Below are 23,910 nucleotides of genomic sequence, written 5' to 3'. Positions count from 1 at the left end.
ACTGGCCCTGCTGCGCGAGGCCCCACGTGCCCTTCCAGCCTCCTTCCCGGCCACGCCTCCACGCACCTTCCACTCTGGTACTTCCTGGAGCCGCCAGGCCTTTGTTTATGCTCTTTCCTCTGCCCAGTGTGCCCTTTCCCTAATTTTCACTGCTTTTCTCGGATCAAAGCCCTTGCTTCCTTCCGTCTGCCTTGAATTACAGTTTGTAGTGGACCCGGGGTTCTCAAAATGTAACCCCTGAAGCAGCAGCACCAGTGGCACCAGGAAAGGTTAGAAAATACAAACCAGAACTTCTGGTGGAGGGGGAGGGGACAGCAATCCGAATTCTAACCAGCCCTCTGGGGCCTTCTGGTATGGATAACACCCAGCCCCACTGCGGCACCTGGAGGGCAGGGCCTGACTAGCACAGAGTAGGTGCTCAGGAAGTACATTGTGGCTAGGGTAGGAAGGAAAATGAGAGTGGTGAGATCCCTTCCACAGGAGAACAGCCCGGGGCCTGGATCAAGCGGGCTGGGTACAGAGCCATGGGTGGTAGCCAAGGAGTTCACTTACAGCTGGGAGTGCATAGAGAGGTGTGCCCAGCAGCCGGTCTCCCTGCCGGCCTCCCCCTTACCCTGCCATCTGTATGTTGGATGGGGAAGGAGCTACTGGGGAGGCTGAGGCAGTGCAACTTCTAGGGGCTGAGCCCTGGGGCTCTCGCCAGGCTGGGTCAGCTGGGTAAATGTGGCCAGATTGGAGGAGGGGGAGCTGGCCTTATGGGGGGATAGGGTAGGGGGTGGTGAACAGCAGGGAGGCTCAGCAGGGAAGCCAAGAGCCAGGGTGGGGTGTCAGGCCCTACGTGGAGGGGAGGGTAGGGACAGAGGGAACAGGAGAGGGGACCAAGAACATTCCAACCTTGGGCTAGAAGGGCCCCCTCAGATCCCCAAATACGAATCAGCGCCTGGCCAAGAGTCCAAGCCCCAGGCTGGGCCCCCAATCGTGTTGCTCCCCTCTTTCTCTTTCCTCTGGCCTCAGAAACACAACAGCCAAGGTGCACTGAGTGCTGACTATCTGCCAGGCACTACTTTAAGCTCTGTGCTCACGTGATCTTATTTAATTCTTACGGTTGCTCCATAAGGTAGGCTATATTATTTTCACCACTCTTATTGATGACTAAATGGATGCTTAGAGACATGAGGTCACTTGCCAAAGGTCACACAGCTAGTGGGTAGCTAGGTGGTGGCGTGGAAGTCCGGCAGGCTCCGCTGTTGGCTGGTGCTCATCAGGCTGCCTCCTGGTGGAGGCCGTTACACTCCACAGTCCCACCCATCTTGCTTCTGCTGCAGGTTCCAGTACGTTTATCTGGACTGGAAGTCGGGATGGTCAGAGCATGCTTTTACTTGGGGTAGCAGCGCTCTTACCCTGGAGTGGAGGCTGGGGGCACTTCATCTCCAGTAAGAATCTGCAGACAAGGCTAGTGTGCACGACTGTGGGTGGCTGTGTGCAAGCACATACACATACACTCCAGATACACACTGTTCAACAAAGACAGAGCTGTGGCCACACTGCTTCTTACTGTTCCTCTCCCTCCTGCACGCATTGTTTCTCTCTTCTTCTCTTCCTCTCTTTCTTTCTAGGGACCTTTCCAGGTACCCAGCACGTAGTAGGGCTTCACAAGTCTGTTGGATGAACTGAATGAATATTCCCTAGTAAAAGAATGGGATGGGAACATAGCAGTCTTGCCTACTATCCAGAGGAGGGAGGCCCCTCCTGGACAGCTGGCTAGTAGGAGCAACAGCAGGGGATGCATATTTGTGCTAGGGAAGCACAGCAAGCATACCTGTGTGTGTGTGTGGGTGTGTATGCATGTGTGGCCAGTGCGGTGGCCGGGGCTTTTCCCTCACCTAAGTCCAACCCAGAGGCCTGGCAAGTGCCGACTTCCCTTGGGCACTGACCACTTCTTGCAGTCTGATACCCAAGCTACAGGGCACCTGGGGTGGGCTTTTCCCAGCTCCACTACTCCACTGTTCTTGCTGTTGCACAGGCCTATTGCACACTCCAGGCAGGCTCTGCCTTTATTACACTCAGATGTCCACACACCATCACTTAGGGCCGGCTCTTTGCTTTATAATAATCACTACAGGGGTTGTTTAAATAGCATTCCTCTTAGCACATTCAGTTACAGAAAAGGCAGCTTTACCCTTCCCTTTTCAGGAACACAGCTAATAATAAGGATGCATCCATTTATTTTTAAAGATTATTTTATTTATTTATTTGACAGAGAGCACAAGCAGGGGGAGTGACAGGTAGAGGGAGAGAGAGAAGCAGGCTTCCTGTGGAGCTCAATCCCAGGACCCTGAGATCATGACCCAAGCCAAACACAGATGCTTAACAACTGAACCACCCAGGCGCCCTGGATGCATCCATTTTTAACTCAGTGGAGTCGATTAGATGCTTGGTCCTGTAGAGCAGGTGTGTGATGCAAACAGTGCCCACCCCTGAGCTGACTGGAACCTGTGTTTTACTTCAGGTTCTGTAAAATTTTCCAAGTTAGATATATGACAGGCATACCTCAGAGATATTGTAGATTCAGTTTCAGGTTACCACTGGAAAGTGAATATTGCAATAAAGCAAGTCAAATGCATTTTTTGACTTCCCGATGCATAAAAGTTATGTTAGTACTCTACTGGAGTCTATCAAGTGTACAACATGTCTGAAAAACTTACATACCTTAATTTTAAAATATTGCTAAAAAGTGCTAATTGATCTTTCAGCAAGTTGTAAATCACTGATCACCATAACACATAATGTTAAGGAAAAAATTTGGAATATTGCAAGAATTACCAGAATGTGGCACAGAGGCATGAAGTGAGCAAAATACCCAGCAATAGACTTGCTGGATACAGGGTGCCACAAACCTTCAATTCATAAAACATGCACTATCTGTGTGGTGTGGTAAAAGGAGGTATGCGTATGCACATCAAGTTTGGGTAACTTGCAGTTGTGAGTAGGTGTCACTTGGGTTCTGGAGAAGGACTTGTGTTCGAAATGTGGACTCTGCTGCATGGCTATGTGGTCTCTAAGCAGGGAAATGAGAGGTTTACATGAGCTGGTTTATATGGTGTGTGTATGTGTGTGTGTGGTAGTGGTGATTTTTTTTTTTTTTTGGAAGATTTTATTTATTTATCCATGAGAGACAGAGAGAGGCAGAGACATAGGCAGAGGGAGAAAAAGGCTCCCTGTGGGGAGCCTGATACAGGACTCGTTCCCAGGACCCCGGGATCATGGCCTGAGCCAAAGGCAGAAGCTCAACCACTGAGCCATCCAGGCGCCCCCATGGTGTGCGTTTAACACCGGGGCCTGGCATATACTAAGTTAGTCTTGTGACTTATTTTGGAAAACTAGCCAGCTTGCTATCTACCTACCTAGCAATCTATGTATTTACCCGCCCAGAGTGGAGATGGGCAGATGGCAGTGGGTGTCCCAGGATGAGGGGGAAAAGGGGATGATGCCCTTCCTTTCTGGCACCTGGGCCTGGCCATGCCCTGCGGAGAGCCACAGGGCAATTAGGGATATTACTTGTAATCGTCCCACACACCGTTTGCACAGTATGGAAGGGCATACTGTGCAAAGGAGTTTCCTTGGCTTGGCAATTAGCTCACTTCATCCTCCTGATTGCCCTGGAGGCATCTCCTCTCATTATCCCCATTTTAGAGGTGAGGAATTGAGGTCTAGGGAGGTTAAGAAAGTTCACAAAGGTCACATGGCTATGAAGCAGTTTTGTCTGGATTCTTTCCTTCTATAAATCAATAAAAATCATGCCCTATGTAGTGTTGTAGTGCCTCCAGAAAGGGGTTCCCCGGTGGGGTGGGGATGAAATGATGGGCTGTGTAGGGCCAGCGAGGGCGGCCTTGGGTCCACGAGGGGGACACTCTACTTAGGTACTTCTTTGATTATGTGTTGTCTCTCTCTAAACTGAGTGTTCTATTTGCTTATCTCTGTATCCAGTACCCGGTAGGTGATGTATAAATGTTTTTGAGCACACCCATTGGCCTGGTCTCATGTTGGCCTTGAGGTCATCATGGCTGGGCTGCAGTGTGTTGGGTGTGTGCTTAGTGGAGTCTCCATTCTGGAAGGCGGTGAGGACCCAGCATGGCGCACAGGTTGTTTGGGAGGGCTGCAGCCCTGGCAGGAGGGCCTGAGAAAACCCACAAGTACCACCATTTTCAACCGTTTGGTACTTATGGAGCACCTGCTGTTGTGCAGGTTCCTGGGAGCTGTGGGGGCTTGGAGGGGCAAACAGAACATGGCCACTGCCCTCCAGGAGCATGGCCCTTTGGGAGGGATGGAGGCTTTCATCGATATGTATAGTATGAAGCGGACTAAGCATTTAATGAATACTTGTTGAATGTTGTTGAATAATTGAGACAGAGGGCTGATAGCCACTCACACCGCCACCTTGCCCTCCCTGCACATTCTCCAACAGAACGTCGGGCTGCCCACCTGTGTGTAGGCCCAGCCCGGGTGTGGGGCACTTGTGAGCGCATATGCGCAGCGTGGTGTGCAGAGTCCCGTGGCTGTCAATCTGCAGACCTGGGCCTCAGGCAGTCCAGAATGGGGCCTGACAGGGAGGCCAATTGGTTTCACTGAATTCCACGATCACAGACAGAGCCCCTGGAGGCCAGCCAGCCAGCTGGCCAAGGCTGTACGTGCTTCTTGTCCCAAAGGGTCTGGGCAAGCGACTGGCTGGATCCGGCAAGTTCATCCCCTCAACTCAAACACCAACTTGAGACATCTGCTCAACGGATGCTGGGTCAGTAGCATCCGGTGTATGTTCTGAAGGGAGCACGTACATCTGGCTGGCTGTTTCCGGGTGGGACATAGATCTCTTAAGGGGAGGGGTCCTATGTCCAGGCATGAACTCCTGAGACAGCTGTGTGGATGTGTACATGCGAGCGCCAGTGTGTGCCTTTACCTTAGCTTGCCTGCATGTTCATTGGTTTCCTGGTGACGCACACGGTGACACACACATCAGTAGCACATAGTGTAGTAGGGTGTAGTGCGGTGTTGCAGCAGATAGACCCATGAGCTGGGAATCAAAAGATTTAAATGTGGGTTCTAAAGTCTTTTTTCCTGGCTCTCTGATCTCTGCAAGTTAGATAACCCCTCTGAGCTTCAGATTTCCCGCCTGTGTCATGGAAAAAAATAATACGGCTCTGCTTTCTGTAAAGCAGAAGAATAAAATGAAACAATGTATGTGAAAATGCTTTGTTAATTACCATGTACTGTACAACTGCGGAGAGATTATTATCGTCACAGCCCAGCTCATCAGAATGAGAAGTTGTATGTGGCTTAAAATAATCCATCCAGCGAGCTGTGTTAAAATCTAGGTCAAATCATAGCCTCAGAAGTTTAGAGAGGCTGATGGTAACTACCTAATCTAACAGGCCACCAAATGTGAAGGTGCTTTGAAAGCTGTAAAGAGTTACATAAATGTAAAGTGACATGATTGTGTTTAAGCCTAGAAAGTACATTTTAGTCATCTTGTTTCTTGATTTGAAATCATAAAGATCAGAGTGGTACTGGAGCCTCATACACAGTTATATTTATGCTGGTTTGTGGATTTGCATGCCCACCTCTCTGTGTGTATGTGTGTGTGTGTAGGGGGGACTCTTACTGAGTACCTACTATGTGACAGTCACTCATCAAGTGTTTCTGAGTGCCTGCCTCATGCTAGGTGCATCGGTCTAGGCCCTGGGGATGCTGAGGTAAGACACAGTCCCTTCCTCCAAGGAGCTCGTGGCCTGTCTAGGACAAGAGCTGACAATTGCAGTGTTGGGTAGTGGGTACTATGGGAGAGAAAGGACCTATGGACTCAGTCAGAGGATCAGAGGAGGAAGCCCTGGGGAAGGAAATCTGGGAAATGAGGTGGAGAAGTAAGGGGTTTGCTGGTCAACCTGAGGGGGAGGTGGTTGGGGCAGAAGGAATGCCAAGGCACTGGAGAGGGAAGAAGTCCACTTTTGCACCTGGTGCAGTCCGTTGGCGATGGGTGGGAGGAAGGCCGTGGGGAGAGGAGACCAGGGCGGCCTGCCAGATCCTGGGGGCCTTCCTTCACACTGGCTAAGGAGCTTGGCTTGATCCTGCAGGCCCCTGGAAGCCCCCTCAGCAAGGGCTTAAGCTCTGCAGAGTGACATAATCAGCTTTGCATTTTGGAAAGATCAGAGAGCCCCATGTTCCTGAGTATCTCACTGCAGCAGGACCAGCCAGATGCTGGGGTTTGTCTGTAGCAGTGAGTGATGGCTGCAAATGCAGAATGCTGGGATTTGCCTGGGAATGGGGAGGGAGGGCCGGGGAAGGGGGAGGGATGCACTTTTGTGAATCCTTCTGGTCAGGATGTGTAGAGCAGAAGTTAGCGTGTACTTGAGGGGCTATCCTGTGTCAGCTTTTGATATATTACCTTGTTGAATTGTCACAGCATCTCTGTAAAGGAGATACAGTCCACCCCGTTTTATAGGTGAGGAAAGCAATACAGGGTAAATAGCCTGAAATTACTAGTGATCAAGAGCAGGCCAGAAAGTCCAGCTCACCGCTGCCACCCCCCACCCCACCCTCTCCAAATCCCACCCAACTAGAATGTCTGCCCCTCTCCTGCCACTTCCCCACCGTAGGGATTGACTAATGCAGTCCCCTTAGCTGATGGATGAGGAAACCAACCTGGGCTCATGTCTGTTCCTACTAAATTTGTTGCTGTTTTCCAGCTGCTCCAAGTCACCCTGGATCAGATTCTTTCCTTTCAGAGTATTAGTGACGCCGCCTATTCAGTGCTGCTTACAGATTTGATAAGCATGTTTTACATTCCTTTGCTCAGTCCCTCAGCAAAGATATTGAATGAAACCAGATCTGCCCCTGTGGCAGATGAGGGGATGGATGGCTTGATACGCCTCCTTGAGGAGCATGGCCCTGAGCCATCTTCTCACCCTCCTCTGTGTTATCCCCCTAACTTTGTGTGAACTCAGGCGGGCCGGGAGCAGGAGGTCCCGCCACCCTTCTCTTTGCCCTGTGATATCGCCACATCATGGAAGAGTGATGGGTTGGCCCCAAATAACATGCTTTTCACAAATCCGTACTTTAGGGCCTGATGGAATGGGCACGGGCCAGGAGTTGCACAGACCTAGGTTTGAGTCCCAGCCCAGGCTCTTTGGGTTGTGCCCGACACCTGACTGTTGAACAGGGGCCGTGTCGCACCTTGCCCTTGCCCCTGGCACAGGGTGCAGGCTCAACACACGGCAGCCTACCCTGACAGTGTGGTGATTTCCACACTATCAACATGTCGAGACCTGGTTAGGTGACATGGCGTCCAGGCATTCCTTCCTCCCGAGGTGTATTGCACTGAACTGAATACAGCGGGGTAGGATGTGTTGAGCATCTCCTGTGCATCAGGCATGGCACCGGTCCCTAAACGTGCCAAATTACAGCAGTGTCCAGGTAGCACGGGAGTTGCCTATCAGGGCACCACCACACCCAGCCCCAAAAGGGTGTCTCCACGTGCTGATGGAAGCCAGGGCTTGCCAGTCCTGAAATGTCAAGTGCCTTTGGGTTTTTCCTTTTTTTTTTTTTTTTTTTTAAGATTTTATTTATTCATGGAGGGGGGTGGGTGGGCAAAGGGAGAAGCAGGCTCCATACAGGGAGCCTGATGTAGGACTTGATCCCAGGACTCCAGGATCACGCCCTGGGCCGAAGGCAGGTGCTAAACTGCTGAGCCATTTGGGAATCCCCAGTACCTTTGTTTTTAGGTCATTGCAGTAGGGTAACTGTGTCTCCTTGTTGCTGTGCAGGGTCTCAGGTCAGTTCAGAATAAAAGAAAATCAGATGAATCCCTCTGCCAGAAATGCAGTCTGCTAAAGAAATAGTTCAAGCCTGGAATTTCTGGGCAGCAGGAGTCTTCCCAGACCCTGTGGCCACCCAGACTGATCCTGATGCACGTTGGTGCCCCCCTCTCTTGCCCATTGCCTTGTGCATTTCAGTCCCATGGGCCCCGCCATGAGGAACGGTCAGCAGCTTGGTCAGCAGCTCAGCCAGGTCTGGCCTGGTGCTTTCCAGGCAAACACAGCGGGCTGAGCCGGCCTCCTGCTGCCAGGGGAAATGGAAGTTCCCTCCTGTGGGGGGCATGTGGAGCACTCACTAAGTGCAGGACCCGTTTGAGGCTCTGGGAACTCAGCAGTGTGCAAAACAGACAAGAGGACAAAACATGGGACACCTGAGTGGCTCAGCAGTTGGGCGTCTGCCTTTGGCTCAGGGCGTGATCCTAGGATCCAGGATCGAGTCCCACGTTGGGCTCCTTGCATGGAGCCTGCTTCTCCCTCTGCCTGTGTCTCTGCCTCTCTTTCTCTCTCTGTGTCTCTCATGAATAAATAAATAAAATCTTAAAAAAAAGAAAAGAGGACAAAACATTTGTTCATTACTCTTCAAAACCTGAGAAGCAGGCAGAGTGGGCACCTTCATACTCCCCTTTTATGGATGAGGAGAGTGAGGCTCAGAGAGAGCGATACTGTGAGTAGCTAATGAACAAGCCAGGCTCAAACCCATTTTGGTCTGCTCTAAGTCCTGTGCCTTCGCATGACCTCACATAACCTCACATGGACTGTTGTTTTTGTTTTTTTAGAAGATTTTATTTATCTATTTGAGAGACACAGAGTGAATGAGAGAGAGCATGAGTATGAGCAGGGGAGGAGGAAAGGCAGAGGGAGAATCAGATTCCCTGCTGAGCGGGGAACCAGACGTGGGGCTCGATCCTAGGATTCCATGATCATGACCTGAGCCAAAGGCAGATGCTTAACCAACTGAGCCACCCAGGTGCCCTGTGGACTCTGTTTTGTGAATGCTGTTACCTAGTCAGAATGATCAGGATCGTGCTCATTTAGCAGCAGTGGAACCAGCACCATCTCGGCCTGAAATTCACTAGATCCAGTTGATCCAGTTGAACTGGATCCAGTTGATTCAATTGTGTATATCAGTTGAAACCCTCACCAAGGGACGCCTGGGTGGCTCAGTGGTTGTGCACCTGCCTTTGCCCCAGGATGTGATCCTGGAGACCCGGGATCGAATCCCATGTCAGGCTCCCTGCAGGGAGCCTGCTTCTCTCTCTGCCTGTGTCTCTGCCTTTCTCTCTGTGTGTCTCTCATGAATAAATAAATAAAATCTTAAAAAAAAAACAAAAAAACAACTCACCAAGATTAAGGTCCTTTGGAAATATGTCCTCTCCCTGCAATCCAAATGATCATTTCTTATACAGGGGTGTCTGCAGGGGTCTCAAGGAACAGCCCAGAACCAGAGGCCTGGCCTACCATGGGGTATGTGCCCCAGCCCCTCCACCATCTGGCGGTTCCCCCTGTAGCCTTTCTGCCCTCACAGCTTCTCTGCCATGTTTTCCTGAAAAGAGCCTGTCAAGGGTCTCTGGTCCTGGTATAGACTCTCTGTCTCTCCATCCTGGACCCTCCCCTCCCGCCCACAGACGGGCAAACCACAAGCGATTTTGAAATCACAGAAAATGAAAGTTGAGTGGGATGTTGAGGGACATCTTGATTAAATCCACAGGGAACCCGCACACCTTCCCTTTTACTCTTCTGGGGCACCAGTTGCTGCTCGGGGTTGGCATCCTCCCCAGGGAGGACTTTGAAGCCATCTTTGGCTCCTGACATCATGCAGTGCTCAAAGAGCTGCCTGTAGTCCCTCTGCTGGGTCAGGGTCCCTTTCTCCTTACCCAACATTGTTTCTGTTTGTGATTAGTCATGCTGGAGCCGGCTGAGTCAGAAGCGACCCGTGGGTGGTTTGTGGCCGGGCTGCTGGAGCAGTGAGGCAGGAGGACTTTCTAGGTTTCTGACTGTGCTCCAGGAGACAATGTTGCAGGGCCCGGCCCTCATAGGTGCTGGATGAGGTGGGTCACGACGCGAGACTTCGGGTCCAGGGCTCAGTGAATTCAGGGAGGGCATCAAGATAAACCCCAGACAATGTCTGTGAGATGCTCCTGTGGGGTGACAGACATGCGGGGCAAATGCTTCTGGCAGGTGTATTCTCAGGGGCCGCGACAGTCCTCTATCGTTTGCCACCGTCCTCATTCCAAGTGTTGCATGTGTTTCCAGTTGCTAAATTTAATAATTCTTTTCAGGGGATCTTACTCTTTTCAATAAAAGTGACCCATTAAATATATAACTAATTTAATTTTTGTACCTGTGTAAGATTTGTTTCACATAAATAAAACCCTATCCAGAGACACGCTTTATGTCAGAGCATGTGTTGTGATTCTGTGGCTGAGAAAATGTGTCCACCAGGAGACACAGCTGCACGGTGCCAAGTTTGCAGCATCTACCCTGAAGTCCCCCAAGGTTTTATTTATTGACTGAAGCTTCACCAGGCAAGACACAGATGAAAGTCGCCCCTGCTGGGGTGGTAGGGGAACAGCCTGACATGGCTCTGGAAATGTGGCTGTCATGGGATGGGGGGACAGGGGAGGAGTACTCTCGGATCCCGCCCTGGCTTCATAGGCTGTGTCTGTACCCACAGGAGGGAGAGGAGCAGGAGGAGGCCCGTGGCAAGGAGGAGCGGCAGGAGCCCAGCACAACTGCACGGAAGGTGGGGCGGCCTGGGCGGAAGCGCAAGCACCCCCCGGTGAGTGTCATGGCATCCCTCCAGCACGCAAATGCACACACGTGCACACATGCATGCTCTACACGCAGTGATATGTGTCCCGCAGGCGCCTGGGGACATTAAGACTGGGCAATGCGATGCACCCCTCCAGCTGCAGAGCTCACTGACATTCCCCAGGCTTTGAATCCTACCACCACCCTCACAACTTTCCTGTTTTCTGCATTGAATTGGAAGCCCCTAGAGACCAGAGGACTTGCACTGTGAGTTGTGGCAGAGCTGAGATCTGCTTCCAGAAGAGTCAGTAAGACAGCCTGATGGTTTCCACCAGCCCAGCCCTGTGGCTTGGACAGCGGGACTTGCCATTCCCTGGCTGGCCCACCCAGGGCCCTCCCCTTGCCATCCACACACCCACCCTGGGCCTCAGCCCCACCTGAGGACCTGGAAGGGGCGAACCTGTGTCTTGGAGTCTGATCAAAGTGAGGAGAGAAGCAGGCTAGCGGGTGCCTTCAGAATAAAGAATGAGAAGGAGACACTGTTTAAGTGTGTGCTACGGGGCCGGCCCCAAGCCCAGGCCTCTGGAGGCCATAAGCCCTGAGTCTGGGAGGAGCCCCAGGGTTGCCCAGGATGAACAGTGCTCTGGAGGGTACACCCCATGGGCTCAACAAGCCTGCCTACCTATGCCTTAGACTCAGAGGCAGAGTGATAGTTCCTTGCCAGCCCCGAAGACAGCTGGTTCCTCTCTTTCAGCCCCTTCCAGCTGAGAATGGGAAAGCCCAAGCCAGTAGGCAGTGGGGAGCAGGAGGTCAGATTTGTAACTGGCCTGTCAAGGAGATGTTCCCATTGGGGCAGGGTTTTCTCCTTTGGACTAGAGAGTCACGGTGAATGGTGGCCTTAGTGAAAGGGACAGCAGAGGGAGGGAGGGCTGTGCCAGCTGGAGGTAGGAGGGCTCTCAGCCAGAGGGCTGCACCTGCGGGTACCAGTGCCAGTTCTACTGGAAGGTTGGGAGGGGCGGGGGGCAAGCAGAAGTTAAGTCATTTAATTGGTAAGTAATTTTAAGCATTTTAATATTAAAGCAAACATGGATATTTTATGGCCTGTAATGAAAAATTCACACGAAGTTGAAAGATAAAACAGGGGACTTCAAAGGAGTTTCCAGCTTGCAGCAGACTCCAGGCTGTACTCCCAGGTTCCCAGGGTGCCCCCCTCCTCCCCAACTTGTGGGAGAAGGTGGAGGGCCCCAGTGCAGGCTGGAGTGGGAGGGGGAAGGGGAGCCAGGCTGAGTCAGAGCCCACCGGTAATTCCCCATCTACATGTGTGGTCATGATCTGTGGGCTAGAGCTCCGCCCCTCATCCAGGTGCACCGGGGACCACAGCCACCACCTAGAGCAAATAGAGACCCAGCAACCCTTTGGCTCATCCCTGTGAGTCACTAGGACCCAGAGGGAGGGCACATCACCGAGAGGTGGAGTAGGCCCCCGGGACAGAAAGTGCAAGGCAGTCAGGGACAGGTGTGTGGAAATGTGTCCAGAGATGGACAGATGAGAGGGAGCAGGGGCAAGGCCGAGTGGGGGAAGGGTCAGAGGGTCATATGCCCTCCCCTTCCCTGGCCCGGAATAGGGGCTAGTGTAGAAGGAAGAACACTGTCTTCAGAATATAACAGACCTGGGTTTCAGTGCTGGCTCCACCACTCACCACCCATGTGACCTTGCAGAAGTCACTGCCTGAACATTGGCTTCCTCCTCTGAAAGACAGATTATAAGGTTGCATTCCTCCTAGCTGCCCATGGGAATTAAACGTGTGCAAGCACCAGAGAACCAGTGCTTCTCAAAGGTCCATCCTGCCCTTGCCCGGCCAAACCTTTTCATTTTAGGAGGCCATAGCAACCTCGGTTTGATAGAAGAAACAGCACTGGATTTGCTGCTTCCCAGCTGTGTGACCTTGAGCAAATTACTGAACTGCTCTGAACTTCTGCTGCTTCATTGGGAAAATACGGCTACCAGTAATATCTGTCCTGTCCAACCTCCGGGGATACTTTGCAAATAGCAAAGGGGATCCAAATGTGCAGGGTGGGCCGTATAATACACCTGCCCCTTGCAAGGGCCAGTGGGGCCAATGTCTACCAGACCTTTCAGGTAGGAGCCTAGCCTTGGCCTCTGAGGAACCCTGGCGGGAGGTGCTGCACATCCTGTGCAGGTCATAGTCTGCCGTGGTCCAGCCCATGCCCTAGCTGACACCTGCAGCCCCCTGGACTCTCAAGAGAGGCCCCAGGACAGGAGAGAGAGCATGGGGAAGGCAATGCTGATGGGGGAGGAAGAGGGCTGAGGTGGCTGTTGTGAACGGGCCCCCTAGCCCACTGGGGGAACAGAAAGACTGACCCCAGAGAAGAGAGCTCATGGGCTTTCCCAGGCAGCAGGCCTCTGGGCCCCCAGGGGAGCCCATGTGAGGGACAATGGTGCTGTCGCTAGAGGTTGGCTCCTGGTCCCCTGGCTCCTAGGCTGTCTGGCTGGCTTGTGGAGCAGGTGCTTGTCCTGGCCTCCTGTCCCCAGCAGAGGAACATAGCCGGAGGGCTTCTTGGGGACCTGGTATAGCTGTGGCCCTGGGAACAGATTGACCAGGGAGCTTTAAAGCAGCTGAGTGTGTGTCATCCAGCTAAGCCTGGAAAGAGGAGGGAGCTTGGCTCAGATCCCGACAGGTGGCATGGAGGGGGGAGTGCTGGGAGGCTGAGAGTAAGAGCTGGCTTCGGGCTGGGGTCTTTATTTGTGCATTTCCTGTGCTGGCCTGGGAGCCATAAGGTACAGCCTCTAGTGTCCTTAACCATCCCCTGGCCCCGATGCTAAGAAATCATTGTCTCTCTCTCTTCGTTTTGTCCCCAAGGCCTGTCTGTCCCTGGGTATCTTCTACTCATTCGTGTTCTGGCATCAGCCTCCTGGCTGCACCCCCACCCAGACCAGACCCCAGCTGCTCCCAATATACTTTATAACTCCTCGGCCACAGACACTTGATACCCGCTGAAGGGACCACACTGGTAAATAAGACTTACCTTTCAACCTGGTGTGCTAGAGAGAGGAGGGCCACGAGTGTTACACTAAATACTGTCCACGGGACGATTCTGTCCAAGAATTTTCAGAGACCCCATTTCTTATGGGACTGAGATCTGAATGGGTCCTCACCACATGATCTCTCCTGCCCCTGCTCTGGTGCTCAGAGTCCACTGCTTTTGTCATAAAAACCCCAACTTCTCGCTGCCCCCCCCCGGGGCAGAGAAACCCGGGACATTTCTGTCTCCCTGCCCACTGTCACAGACCTTCTGAGCTTGCCCTGCAAGTGAAGCCCACCACAGCCATTGTGACCCTCCCTTCTGAGCTGTTTGTAAAATTAATCAAAACGAACACTAGGGAATAAAAGAGTAGATGGGGGCGCCTGGGAAGCTCAGTCAGTTAAGCATCTGCCTTCAGCTCAGGTCGTGATTTTGGGGTCCTGGGATCAAGCCCTGTGTCGGCCTCCCTGCTCAGCGGGGAGCCTGCTTCTCCCTCTCCCTCTGCCTGCAGCTCCCCCTGCTTGTGCTCTTTCTCTGTCAAATAAATAAATAAATAAATAAATAAATAAATAAATAAATAAATAAATAAATCTTTTAAAAAAGTAAAAAGAGGTAATAAGCCCATTTACCATATGCTTGGAGGGCACTGGACTTTTGAACTGTTACATGTCCTATAAAAGGACCTGAGAATAAGTAATTTGAAACTTTTATGTCAATCTGATACTGTCACCACATCCACATGCGTAATTTTGTATTTTACCAAAGTATCATTTCTTGATGGATTGAGAACTAAGAAAACTAAAACAAAAACCTGGCCTTTCACCCCAGATAGTTAGAAAAGCACACAGAGGAAGCTTGTCCCTTCCACTAGATTTGATGTTTCGTGCCACCCTGCATTGCACTGTCTACCTACCTCACTGAAGCCAGAGACCATGAATAAAGGCTCAGAGTTGTGTAGCACTTTATTGCCTAAGGAGGCTTTCAGCAAGGATGACCTCCCTGTGTGAGGTAGGTGGGGCCTCTGTCATCACCATGCCCACATTCAGATGAAGAGACCAAGGTTCAGAGAGGATGACTGGGGCTTGGACACCACATGTCCTGCTTGCAAAGCCCACAGGGCTCATTCCTCCTCACCCCTCCAGTCACGTGCCCTGGAAGCCTGGGTGTCCAAAATCCCCTTTAAGTTAACATGTGAATGCAGGGCTGTTGGAAAGAAGTATAGGCCTGGTCCAAAAAGCAAGCATACAGAGAAACAGAACTCATATATACCATGAGGAGGGTGATTGACCTCAGTACCGGGGAGCCTGTGGGGAAGTGGGGAAGGCGGCCGTGGTCCGAGGTGTGAGAGTTGGGCCCATTAAAACCAGGCAGTGGCGCTGGGCTGCAGCCCTGGCCTCAGAGCCAGGATGCTTGAGTGGAGCAGGCAACAGGAACAGGAAGCCAGTGCGGGGTGGGGCGGGGCCTAGGAAGGGAGCTGGCACCTGGGCTCAAGGCCTGTGGGCTGGCCCGTGCCCACGATGGGGAGGAGGGACGGCAGCATGCAGGGCTGATTTCTGCTGGCCGGAGAGTGTGAGCCTGTTTGTGGGTGTGAGCGTCGGGGTGGGAGAAAGAGGCGTCTTCCTGTCCAGCAGCTTCTGAGGACGTAACAAGTGAGGGCGTCACCAGGCCCGGCAAGCCCTGCGACCACCTTTGTCTTTCATGCTGGTTACAGCTGGGGCATCAGGAGGGACGGTTGCTGCCCTTGCCCACTGGACCCTGGAGGGTGACCAGCCCTTTGGGGCTCCATACCCTGTTTACTAGCTATATGTATTTATTCATTGAAGATTTATACCCACCAACTTCCTCCAGGGTTATTTTTGCTCAGTGGGAGCATTCTGAGGTCACCTCTTGCTAAGAATAACCCGGAGGGGGAGGGGGAAGGGGGGCTGGGGCTGGGAGAAGGGGCTGAGCTCAGCCAGGCCAGTCCAAAGCCAGCATTACTCACTCCACATTGGAGGCTAAGCCTCTGTCACAGTGCCCAAATGAGTTCAAGAGGACAAAGCCGCCCCCCTCTTCGGAGCAGAAGACTTGGGGTATAAACTGGGAAGTTAGGGAGCCATTCAACTGCAGCTTAAGCCAGCTGGGGACAGTTTGACTCAGCTGTTGGGAGTTTGCAGTATTGGCTCATTTGCCAACCTAATAGCAACTTTTGTCTTGTCTCCTGGTTAAGACAGAGCTCAAATCCCCTCTTTGTGTCCAGGTCGGAATGGTTCCTTCAGCAATCCCTGGAACCTTGATTCAGTGACTAGGTGCCCCCTGGTTTTTATGCACAAAACTTTCAGAAAGAATATCTCCCAGTCCTAGCCACCAGCCCCCTCAGAGGCTCCTCTCCCTGCAAGGCGCCCCTCTGCTCATGTTTTTGAAGGTGTGAGGAGAACAGATCTGTCACACATCTTAGGAGGTTAGAGACCTCTCTGGTAACTATGCCCTGCGGATTCATCTGCCCATTCCTGCACCTGATTGGTCAAAGCAGCACTCACCAGTGGCATCTGGTCCTGAGAGCCTGGCTAGAGGTCTGGTCTTCAAGTGCCAGAGATACATTGGCGGGGGTTGGGGGGGTGGCGGGAAGGGGTTCGGGTTGGGTCTGGGAGGGAAGGGAGTTAATGTTTAGAAATCCAGGGAAAAGTGGGAGACTTTCCTACCCAGAACCTTCCTGAACAAAGGTGTGGAGGGAGGAATGTGCGCCAAAGGAGAACCGTGCGCTTACTGGTGTGGCTGAGTGCCTAAGGGCTTCGTGTACGAACACATTGGACCTTGGTTGGAGAGGGTGTTTGCTGGCGGCCTGAGGTGTTTATCCTCTCAAAAACGTGTGTATCTGGAAGATTTTTGAGGGGGTCGGGGGGCGTGAAGCGATTGGGGTCATGTTTTGGGAAGCTGGCCCTGGCATCTGTGAGCATGGTGGGTTGAGCACGAGAGGATGCAGGGAGATAGGAGGGTGGGGTCAGGTGGGGTGAGATGGTGCCAGAAAACACCCCCAGAGCCTGCTAGGGGGAGGCAGCCGGGGACAGAATTGGCTGGGCCCTTACCGCCGGCCCCTGCGGACCAGGGAGAGCCAGGGGAAAAAGAAGATGTTACAGGCCCCAGGGCTGACGTCAGTGTTACTGTCAGAGACGGAGACTTCTGGAAGAGAGCAGATTTGGCAGGGGCCCTTGTGGAGGCCACTGTAGATAACTGGTCTTAGAGGGGAAGCATCTCAGTGAAATCCCAGAATCTCCATGTTGTTTTTCCAAAAATCCTTGTTGTTTTTCATCCCTCCCTGTTCCCTTTCCTGGACTCACACAGTCCAGGGCCACCTCCAGAGAAAGTCACGTGCTCCCCCGGGTCTGGCCTCCGTGGGCTTCTGTAGAGCCTGAGCTGCACCTGCGCCCCTCCTGTGAGGCGGAGACTCGCCGGCACTGCATCTGGACAGAGCTGCTAAAGCTGCTTTTCTTTCATCATCCTTGCCTAGAGAATTGGGTGCCCTTCGGTCCTGCCACCTTGAGAAAGATAGAACCCAACTGGAAAAGCTCCAGAGCAGGGCAGCTAGCTTGATCAAGGGGAAGGCAGTGGTGCCAAGCGAGGACAGACAAGAGAGATTATGGCTCCCTGGTCTGGAGAGACAAAGGCTAGAGGGGATGTGATTAAAGCTATGAAATCACATTGTGGGGTGGGGCAGGGGGAGTGTACCCCCATGGGGGTGCGGTGGCGGCAGTGAGGGGAAGAGATACCCATTTGAAGCTTTAGAAAGGTACGTGAAGCATAGAAAAGAAGGCCCCGTTTCCCATGGTGGGTTTCCTTCTTACCAAACCCCAGCCATGGACTGTAGAGGTTGAAAATAGAAATGACTTCAAAAGAGATTTACTTAAATATATGGATCTTCTATACATAATGGCTTTTTAGAGGGAGCCTCCAGCTCATCCTGAAATCCTTTGAGGTTGACTTCAAAGAGCACAGCCAGGCCCTCTTCCAGGTGGACAGGTGTCCCTGCCGGAAGCGGAACCCCAAGTGGCTTGGCCACCACCAGGCATGTTCGCTCTTGCATCCACTTGCCATGGCCAGCAGGGGCACTGACTGTGTTACCTCTAAGGCTCTGCTGGGCCCTGAAGTTGTCTCCTAGAATTAGTGTCTGTCCGTCCGTCTGTCTCTGACACAGGCACACATAGTAGAGAGATCTCTGGGAGGAGGAAGGGAAGGCAGCTTATCAGCCTAAATGGTGAGGCCCGGAGGGCATGCCCAGGCTTTCCAAAGTTGGCCTTCCTTGGCTTCTGGTCCTACTGTCCCTTAGTCCCCCTGGTGGCTCTTTTAGCTGCTCCACCAGGGAAAAGGAAATCGGAGGAGTCAGAGTCCTAGTTCCAAAGTTTTTGGAGCCTGACTCCATTCACCCTAGGAAAGCCGAGCAGGAAGGCTTTGAGGACCTCTCTCGGGAGTTGGCACCGGGTGGACCTCTCCTGTTCTCCCTGCCTCAAGGCTACTTCCGGCCAGTCAGATCCAGGGCTGCCAGCAGAAGGGGCTGCAGGAAGGCCTGGAGCAGAGGGGAGGGGGGAGCATGGGCCCAGTGCCAGTGCTTGTGGGACAGGCTGGCCTGCTGTTTCCTGAAGCTAGAGTCAACCTGGGAAAAATCCAGGGCTCGGTCAGGGGGCTGATGGGCCTGCAGTTGTGAGGAGAGGGGGACTGTTTACGTGTTTTTGTTGATGTCACTTTGCCGCATCCCTGCACATCTCCCGGGCTGTGTCTCCGGGAGGGGGCGCACCCCTTGTGTGTCTGTGCCTGTGACTGTGTGTCTTTAATCAAGAGGCCAAGGCTGGCCGGATGCCAGGGTTCCCGGCTGGCACGGAGCTCAGTGCTGCCAAGGGCCTTAAAAGCACAATGGCGGTAACATGGGAGGGGAGGGGCCGCCTCACATCTGCCGGCCGCTGGGCCTCCTTCCCCGGCCTCCTTCCCCAGAAGGCCCCCTCCAGCCGCAGCCCCTGGCCACCGGTGGGGCGGGGCAGAGCGAGCCAGGTGCCCGGAGCCAGCCCCGCACGCCCCTCACGCCGCACGCCGGCTCGGACCTCCAGGGGCTTCCGGTCGGAGAGGCCGGGCCCTGGGCCTGCCCCCTCCACACCTGGGCCCAGGTGAGCCTGCGCGCAGCTGCTCCCCATGCCCCGGCCGCCCCCGGCGAGTGGACTTTTCTGTCCATGGTGTCTGGGCCTTGTCTCCTCTATGTCCTTTTCCCTCGTCTCTTATTTGCCAGGTATTAATTTTTTGTGTGTAAATATTATTATTCTAATAAACGGCCTCTCAAAAGTCACTTCCTTATTTGGAGCCTCAGCCCTCTGCCCGGCCTTGGAAGGCCAGGCCTCACCTGGAGAGGGAGGGGTGGGAGTTCTGGGGTCTGCTCCAGACTTCCAGCAGAGCAGGGGGAGGACAGGGGCTGGGGCCCGGACAGGTTCACTGAGGAGGGTTACTTCCTCGCCGGCCGCCGTGGCTGCTGCCAGGGAAACAGCCAGCGGCCTTTCCCTGGCCCTGCTTAGGCACATCAAAGCCTCCTTTTCCTCCTGGGAACCCTGGGGATTTGAGGTTGGGTTTTTCCAGAGACTCAACCCAAAGGGGGAGCGGCTTTCCAATGCCTCTCTTGTACCTGGGTCATTCTGGAAGCTTTACCACTTAGAAGGTGGTGTGACTGGAGGCAAGCCTTGGAGCCTTTTTCCTCCAGAAGAGTGAGGGTAATACCCCACGTCAAGACAATTGTGATAATTACGTTTATTAATTGTATACGTGTATTTATGCTGCGTGCTGCGCTTTGTGCTGGGGAGCTGTAGGTGGAATGGTTGGAAGGGAGACAAATAAAAAAAATAAGTAAAGTAAATCTCATGCGTCTGGGAGGGAGACACACAATGAATAATGAGGTGCAGCAGAGGAGTGCTATAATGAGATAGGGTGTGAAGAGCTCTGTAAACAAGCCGTGCCTGCAGTGGGCTGGGGGTTCCGTGACCACTGGGGTGGACTTTATCCCCACTCCTGCACTGGGGAGGGGCTGAGGGGACTGGGGAGGCCTGCGGCCTGGGGGCAAGGCCTAGCACAAATGCCTCCCAGGGGTGAGTGTGTGTTTGTGTTCCTGTGTCTCTGTGTGTGTGTGTGAGTGTGTGTGTGTGAGAGAGAGAGACAGCCAGGAAGACTTGAAAATGTTCCTGAGAAGACAGAAAGTAGAACAGTGGTGACTGGGGGGGCCGGGGGAATGGGGAGTTAATATTTCGTGGGGACAGAATTTCAGTCTCAGGTGACTAAAAAGTTCTGAAGATGGATGGTGGTACTGGTCATACAACGCGGACGTGCATGATGCTACTCAATTGTACATGTGGAAATGGTTAAAATGGTAAATATTATGTATATTTTACCACAATATTTTTTAAAGTTTTTTTTTTTTTTATTTTTTAAAGGTTCTTAGAGAAAGGCAGTCTCTGGTCAGTGCCCCAACCCTCAGCGCAGGGGGCGGTGGGGGGAGTTTCAACAGCAGCATTATTGACATTTTGGGCCAAATAATTCTTTGTTGTGGCTTCCGCCCTGTTCTTGCACACTTTTCGGCAGCATCCCTGACCCCTACCCACTGGAAGCCAGCAGGCCTCCCCACCCCAGCGTGACCTCCAGAGGTGTCTCAGACACATTACCAAGTGGAGAGCCACTGCCTTCCTCAGCTTGGAATAAGCCATGGCTTTACCCAAATCTGTTGCCCCCAAATCTGTTGCCCCGACTCCTTAGCCCCACCTCCCGGGGAGAGAGGGGCATGCACAGCCTGCCATTCCCATTCATCTACCTCTCTGCTCCCTCCCCTCAGCTCCACAGGTGAGAAGCAGAGGAAGTTGAAATTGTCACCTTCAGCTGCTGGTGGTGGCTTCTGAAAGAACCAGGGGCTTCTGCTGCTTCCCCTCCCCCTTCCCCCACGAGGAAAAATGAGTATCTCAGGGTATGCCCTGTCTCCTTTCAAGGCAACTGTCAAATAAAAGCAAATGAAAACAGAATTTTAAGCAGTTACATGTAACATGCAGCTAGTTTGAAACTCTGTCTATGCACATGAGCAGGATGTTCTGAGTCTTAACCTAGGCTTGGCATTCAGGAATCAGTTATGGGTACTGAGTGCCCACCCTGTGCCCTGCACCTGCTGAGTCCAGCCTGATAAAGCAAAGTCCCTGCCTCCAGGAATGGACAAGCCAAGGGTGATGGGGGACAAAAGGTGGCTGAGAGGAGGGCATGGAGGTAGGGGCAGAAGGGTGCAGGCCTGGCTCTCCGAGGGGCTTCCAGGTGTGGATTAGGCTGTTCTTCTCATCAAAGGTGCCCCTTTCAGGTGCCCCCAGCCTCTCTCAGAGATTCGGACAGCCACTTCAGGCCATCTGCCTGTGAACCTCCTTCCTTCCTCTCAGTGGTTTCTTATAGGTGGATTCAACTGCTCAGCTGCCTGGGCCCCAGAGAGGGAGCCAGTGAGGGTCCACTACTGGCTGGGGCAGGGCAGAGGTGGGGGTATGCCTTTTTTAAAAAAGAGATTTTATTTTTAAGTAATCTCTATACCCAATGCGGGGCTTGAACTTTCAACCCGGAGCTCAAGAGTTGCATGCTTTCCCATACTGAGCCAGCCAGGTGCCCCAGGGTGGGAGGGCTCTTGGGGGTTAAGTTGGATCAAGGGCTGGCCTGAGTGGGAGTCAGCAGTTCCCCTGATCCCAGAGCTTTGGCCTACACAGGCTTATCTAGAACCAGAGAGGGTGGCCTGGTTGGGAAGAGAGGAGGTGAGGACTAGGGGGGCAAGGCGGGGATTTCAGCATGCTGAGCTAACCCTGGAGGGAGATCTGTAGAGAGCACTTCCTTCTCCTCATTTACCCACCTCTGGAAGGGGTGTGGGCCTTACACTGTTGCAACCTAGGGTCCTCCAGGGTGGGCCTGGAAGGGATGCTTGATCAGCATGGGTGTCAGGGCAGGTACTCCTGGCTCTCTCTGCTATGGAGCTGGCAATCAACAGGAAGTGAGTCCCAGGGTGAGAGGAGGCCATGTGGTCCCCGGGCAGGAAGTTAGTGACAGCAGAGTTGTCTTGAGTAGCTTTGTGGGGCTGGGAGCCTGCCCCAACTTGAGGTGTCTGTGGGGCAGCATGTGGCCAGAAGGCAAAAGGACATGGGCATGATAAGAGCTTGGCTGTGACCTGAATTTCCCAGCCTGAGTTGGCCAGGGGGACCGCCACCCCACCTCCCTGGCAGTGCCACATTTAGAGCTCTGTGATGCCCGGTACAGCCAGACATTGGGGTGTCTATGGGGGCCTGGGCATGCCCCACTCTGCCTGGGCTGTCTAGAGGCGAGAGGATTTATACCAGGGAGGGGCATTCTAGGCCAAGGAACCCTGTTGGCTTGAGCAGGGAAGTAGGAAAGGCCATCTGAGTCCTAGACAGTGTGTCGGGTCCAATACTCAGGGATGGAGGCTAAGGAGAAAGACAGGGCCTGCTTGCTCACTTGCATGCCTGTGTTTGGCCTCCTGGCTCTGCTGGCTTCAGCCCTCTGTGACCAAGGCTGGGCTAGCAGAGGACTTCTTGTTTCTGCCAGACGCCTCCTCTTTCTCTTGCTCTAGCCCCACCCCCACCCCCACCTGCCAAGGACTGCACACATTTGCAGCTTTCCATGGGAGCTTCCCTTCCTGGAAGCAGGCCTGCCCCAAGCTACCCCACTCAGCCAGGAAAACAGCTTGGCAAGTCCCTCTGCTTGCCTTCAGGCTACCCTGTGTGCCTAGAGCCTTGGCCAGGGAAGACTCTAGTTTTTCTTTTCTTTTCTTTTCTTTTTTTTTTTTTTTTTGTCCCCAAGGCCCTTGTTCCTATTTGCCACCCTGGGGGGGTTCTTGGACAGATAGCAGCTGGGTTCAGAGTTGAGGATATAGACCTTAGAGCAGAAGCAGCCTTGGAGATTACTGGGCTGTGTGTGGAGGGAGCCCAGCACTCTCAGGCTGTCAGAGTGCACTTGAGTGGTACAAGTCTTTGGAGGGAATTTGGCCAATCTACTCACACTTAAAGCAGGCCTCTACCAGCCAGCCCACTTTTGGGACTCTGATTTAGACATACACAGGCACATAGAACTGTAAGTGCAGGGGGTTCACTGCAGCAAAAAGCAAATCGGCCCAAAGGCCCACAATTAGGGAACTGTTTGAATAAATTATGGAGCATCCATTCAATAGAATGTTGAGCAGCTGTGAAATAGGAGACAGATCCATATGCACGGGTATGGAGAGATGCCCACTATGCTTGGTAAGTGAAAAAGCAAGTTATAGAACACTGAGTAGTAAGATACCCTATTAGGGAAAAAAAATTCTGGATCTGGCTGTGTGTGTGAATCCATGTGTGTAAACATGTAACTCACACACCATCGTAGATGCATAGAAACAAAGTCTAGAAAGGATACTCACCAAACTGTTAAGGGTTTACCTGTGATTTTGGAGGTAGGGGATTGAAAAAGGAGCCTTAACCTTTTACCACGACTCATTTTTATGTGGTTTGAATGTTTGTATGTGTCTGACTTTTATAAACAGGAGGAAAAAAAGACTTAGGGGTGGCAGGCTAGCAGCGTGTTTGCCCTTCCCACAGGCATTCGGGGGATGGAGCCGGGCAGGACTGCTGAGGGCAGCCCTGTGCCCATGGGCATGGCAGGGCACTGAGCACAGGGGATGCTTGCCTCTTCTGCCCCAAGAGGACACCTCCATTCCCTCTGAGGTGCCCTAGCCTGCTTGCCCCTGCAGGGCCAAGGACAAAGTACTCACCAGGCTTTCATGCCCTCACTCTGTCCTTCAAAGTGTGCTGCCTCGAGCAAGTCCTAGAATTCTCTGAGAGCCTCCTCAGGGAGGGTGAGTGGGTCGACATGGGTAACGGTGAGAGGGAGTGACCTTTACAAAGCACAGTTATGATTACCCTTTTTTTTTTTTTTTATGATAATCACACAGAGAGAGAGAGAGAGAGAGAGAGAGAGGCAGAGACACAGGCAGGGGAGAAGCAGGCTCCATGCACTGGGAGCCCGACGTGGGACTCGATCCCGGGTCTCCAGGATCGCGCCCTGGGCCAAAGGCAGGCGCTAAACCGCTGTGCCACCCAGGGATCCCTATGATTACCCTTGATGTGATTCTTATTACCTGGAACTGTAGTAGCAAGTTCAGTTCTTAGACTCTTGGGGATGAAGGGATACGTTTCCTTTTGGAAGGGGAGCATGAGACCACCGGCCCGGCTGGCTTACTGCAG

General features: G+C 52.9%; 1 protein-coding gene across 5 annotated transcripts in view; it reads left to right on the top strand.

Annotated features, from left to right (window-relative positions):
• Nucleotides 1–23,910, top strand: part of DNMT3A (DNA methyltransferase 3 alpha) — a 99,228-nt gene that overhangs the window by 29,982 nt on the left and 45,336 nt on the right. For 4 of the 5 annotated variants that reach the window (XM_025454477.3, XM_025454476.3, XM_049095410.1 and 1 more), the window contains exon 3: nucleotides 10,540–10,644. In XM_025454477.3, coding sequence (XP_025310262.1) covers nucleotides 10,540–10,644 — 105 coding nt within the window. Of the gene's footprint in view, nucleotides 1–118; nucleotides 270–10,539; nucleotides 10,645–23,910 lie in introns of those variants that run through there. The other variant, XM_035700341.2, reaches the window with a different exon arrangement.

The sequence above is a fragment of the Canis lupus genome, chromosome 17, assembly GCF_003254725.2.
Source record: "Canis lupus dingo isolate Sandy chromosome 17, ASM325472v2, whole genome shotgun sequence".
Classification (NCBI taxonomy): Eukaryota; Metazoa; Chordata; class Mammalia; order Carnivora; family Canidae; genus Canis; species Canis lupus.
Note: the sequence above shows the minus strand (reverse complement) of the source record. Positions and strands in the feature narration are given on the sequence as shown.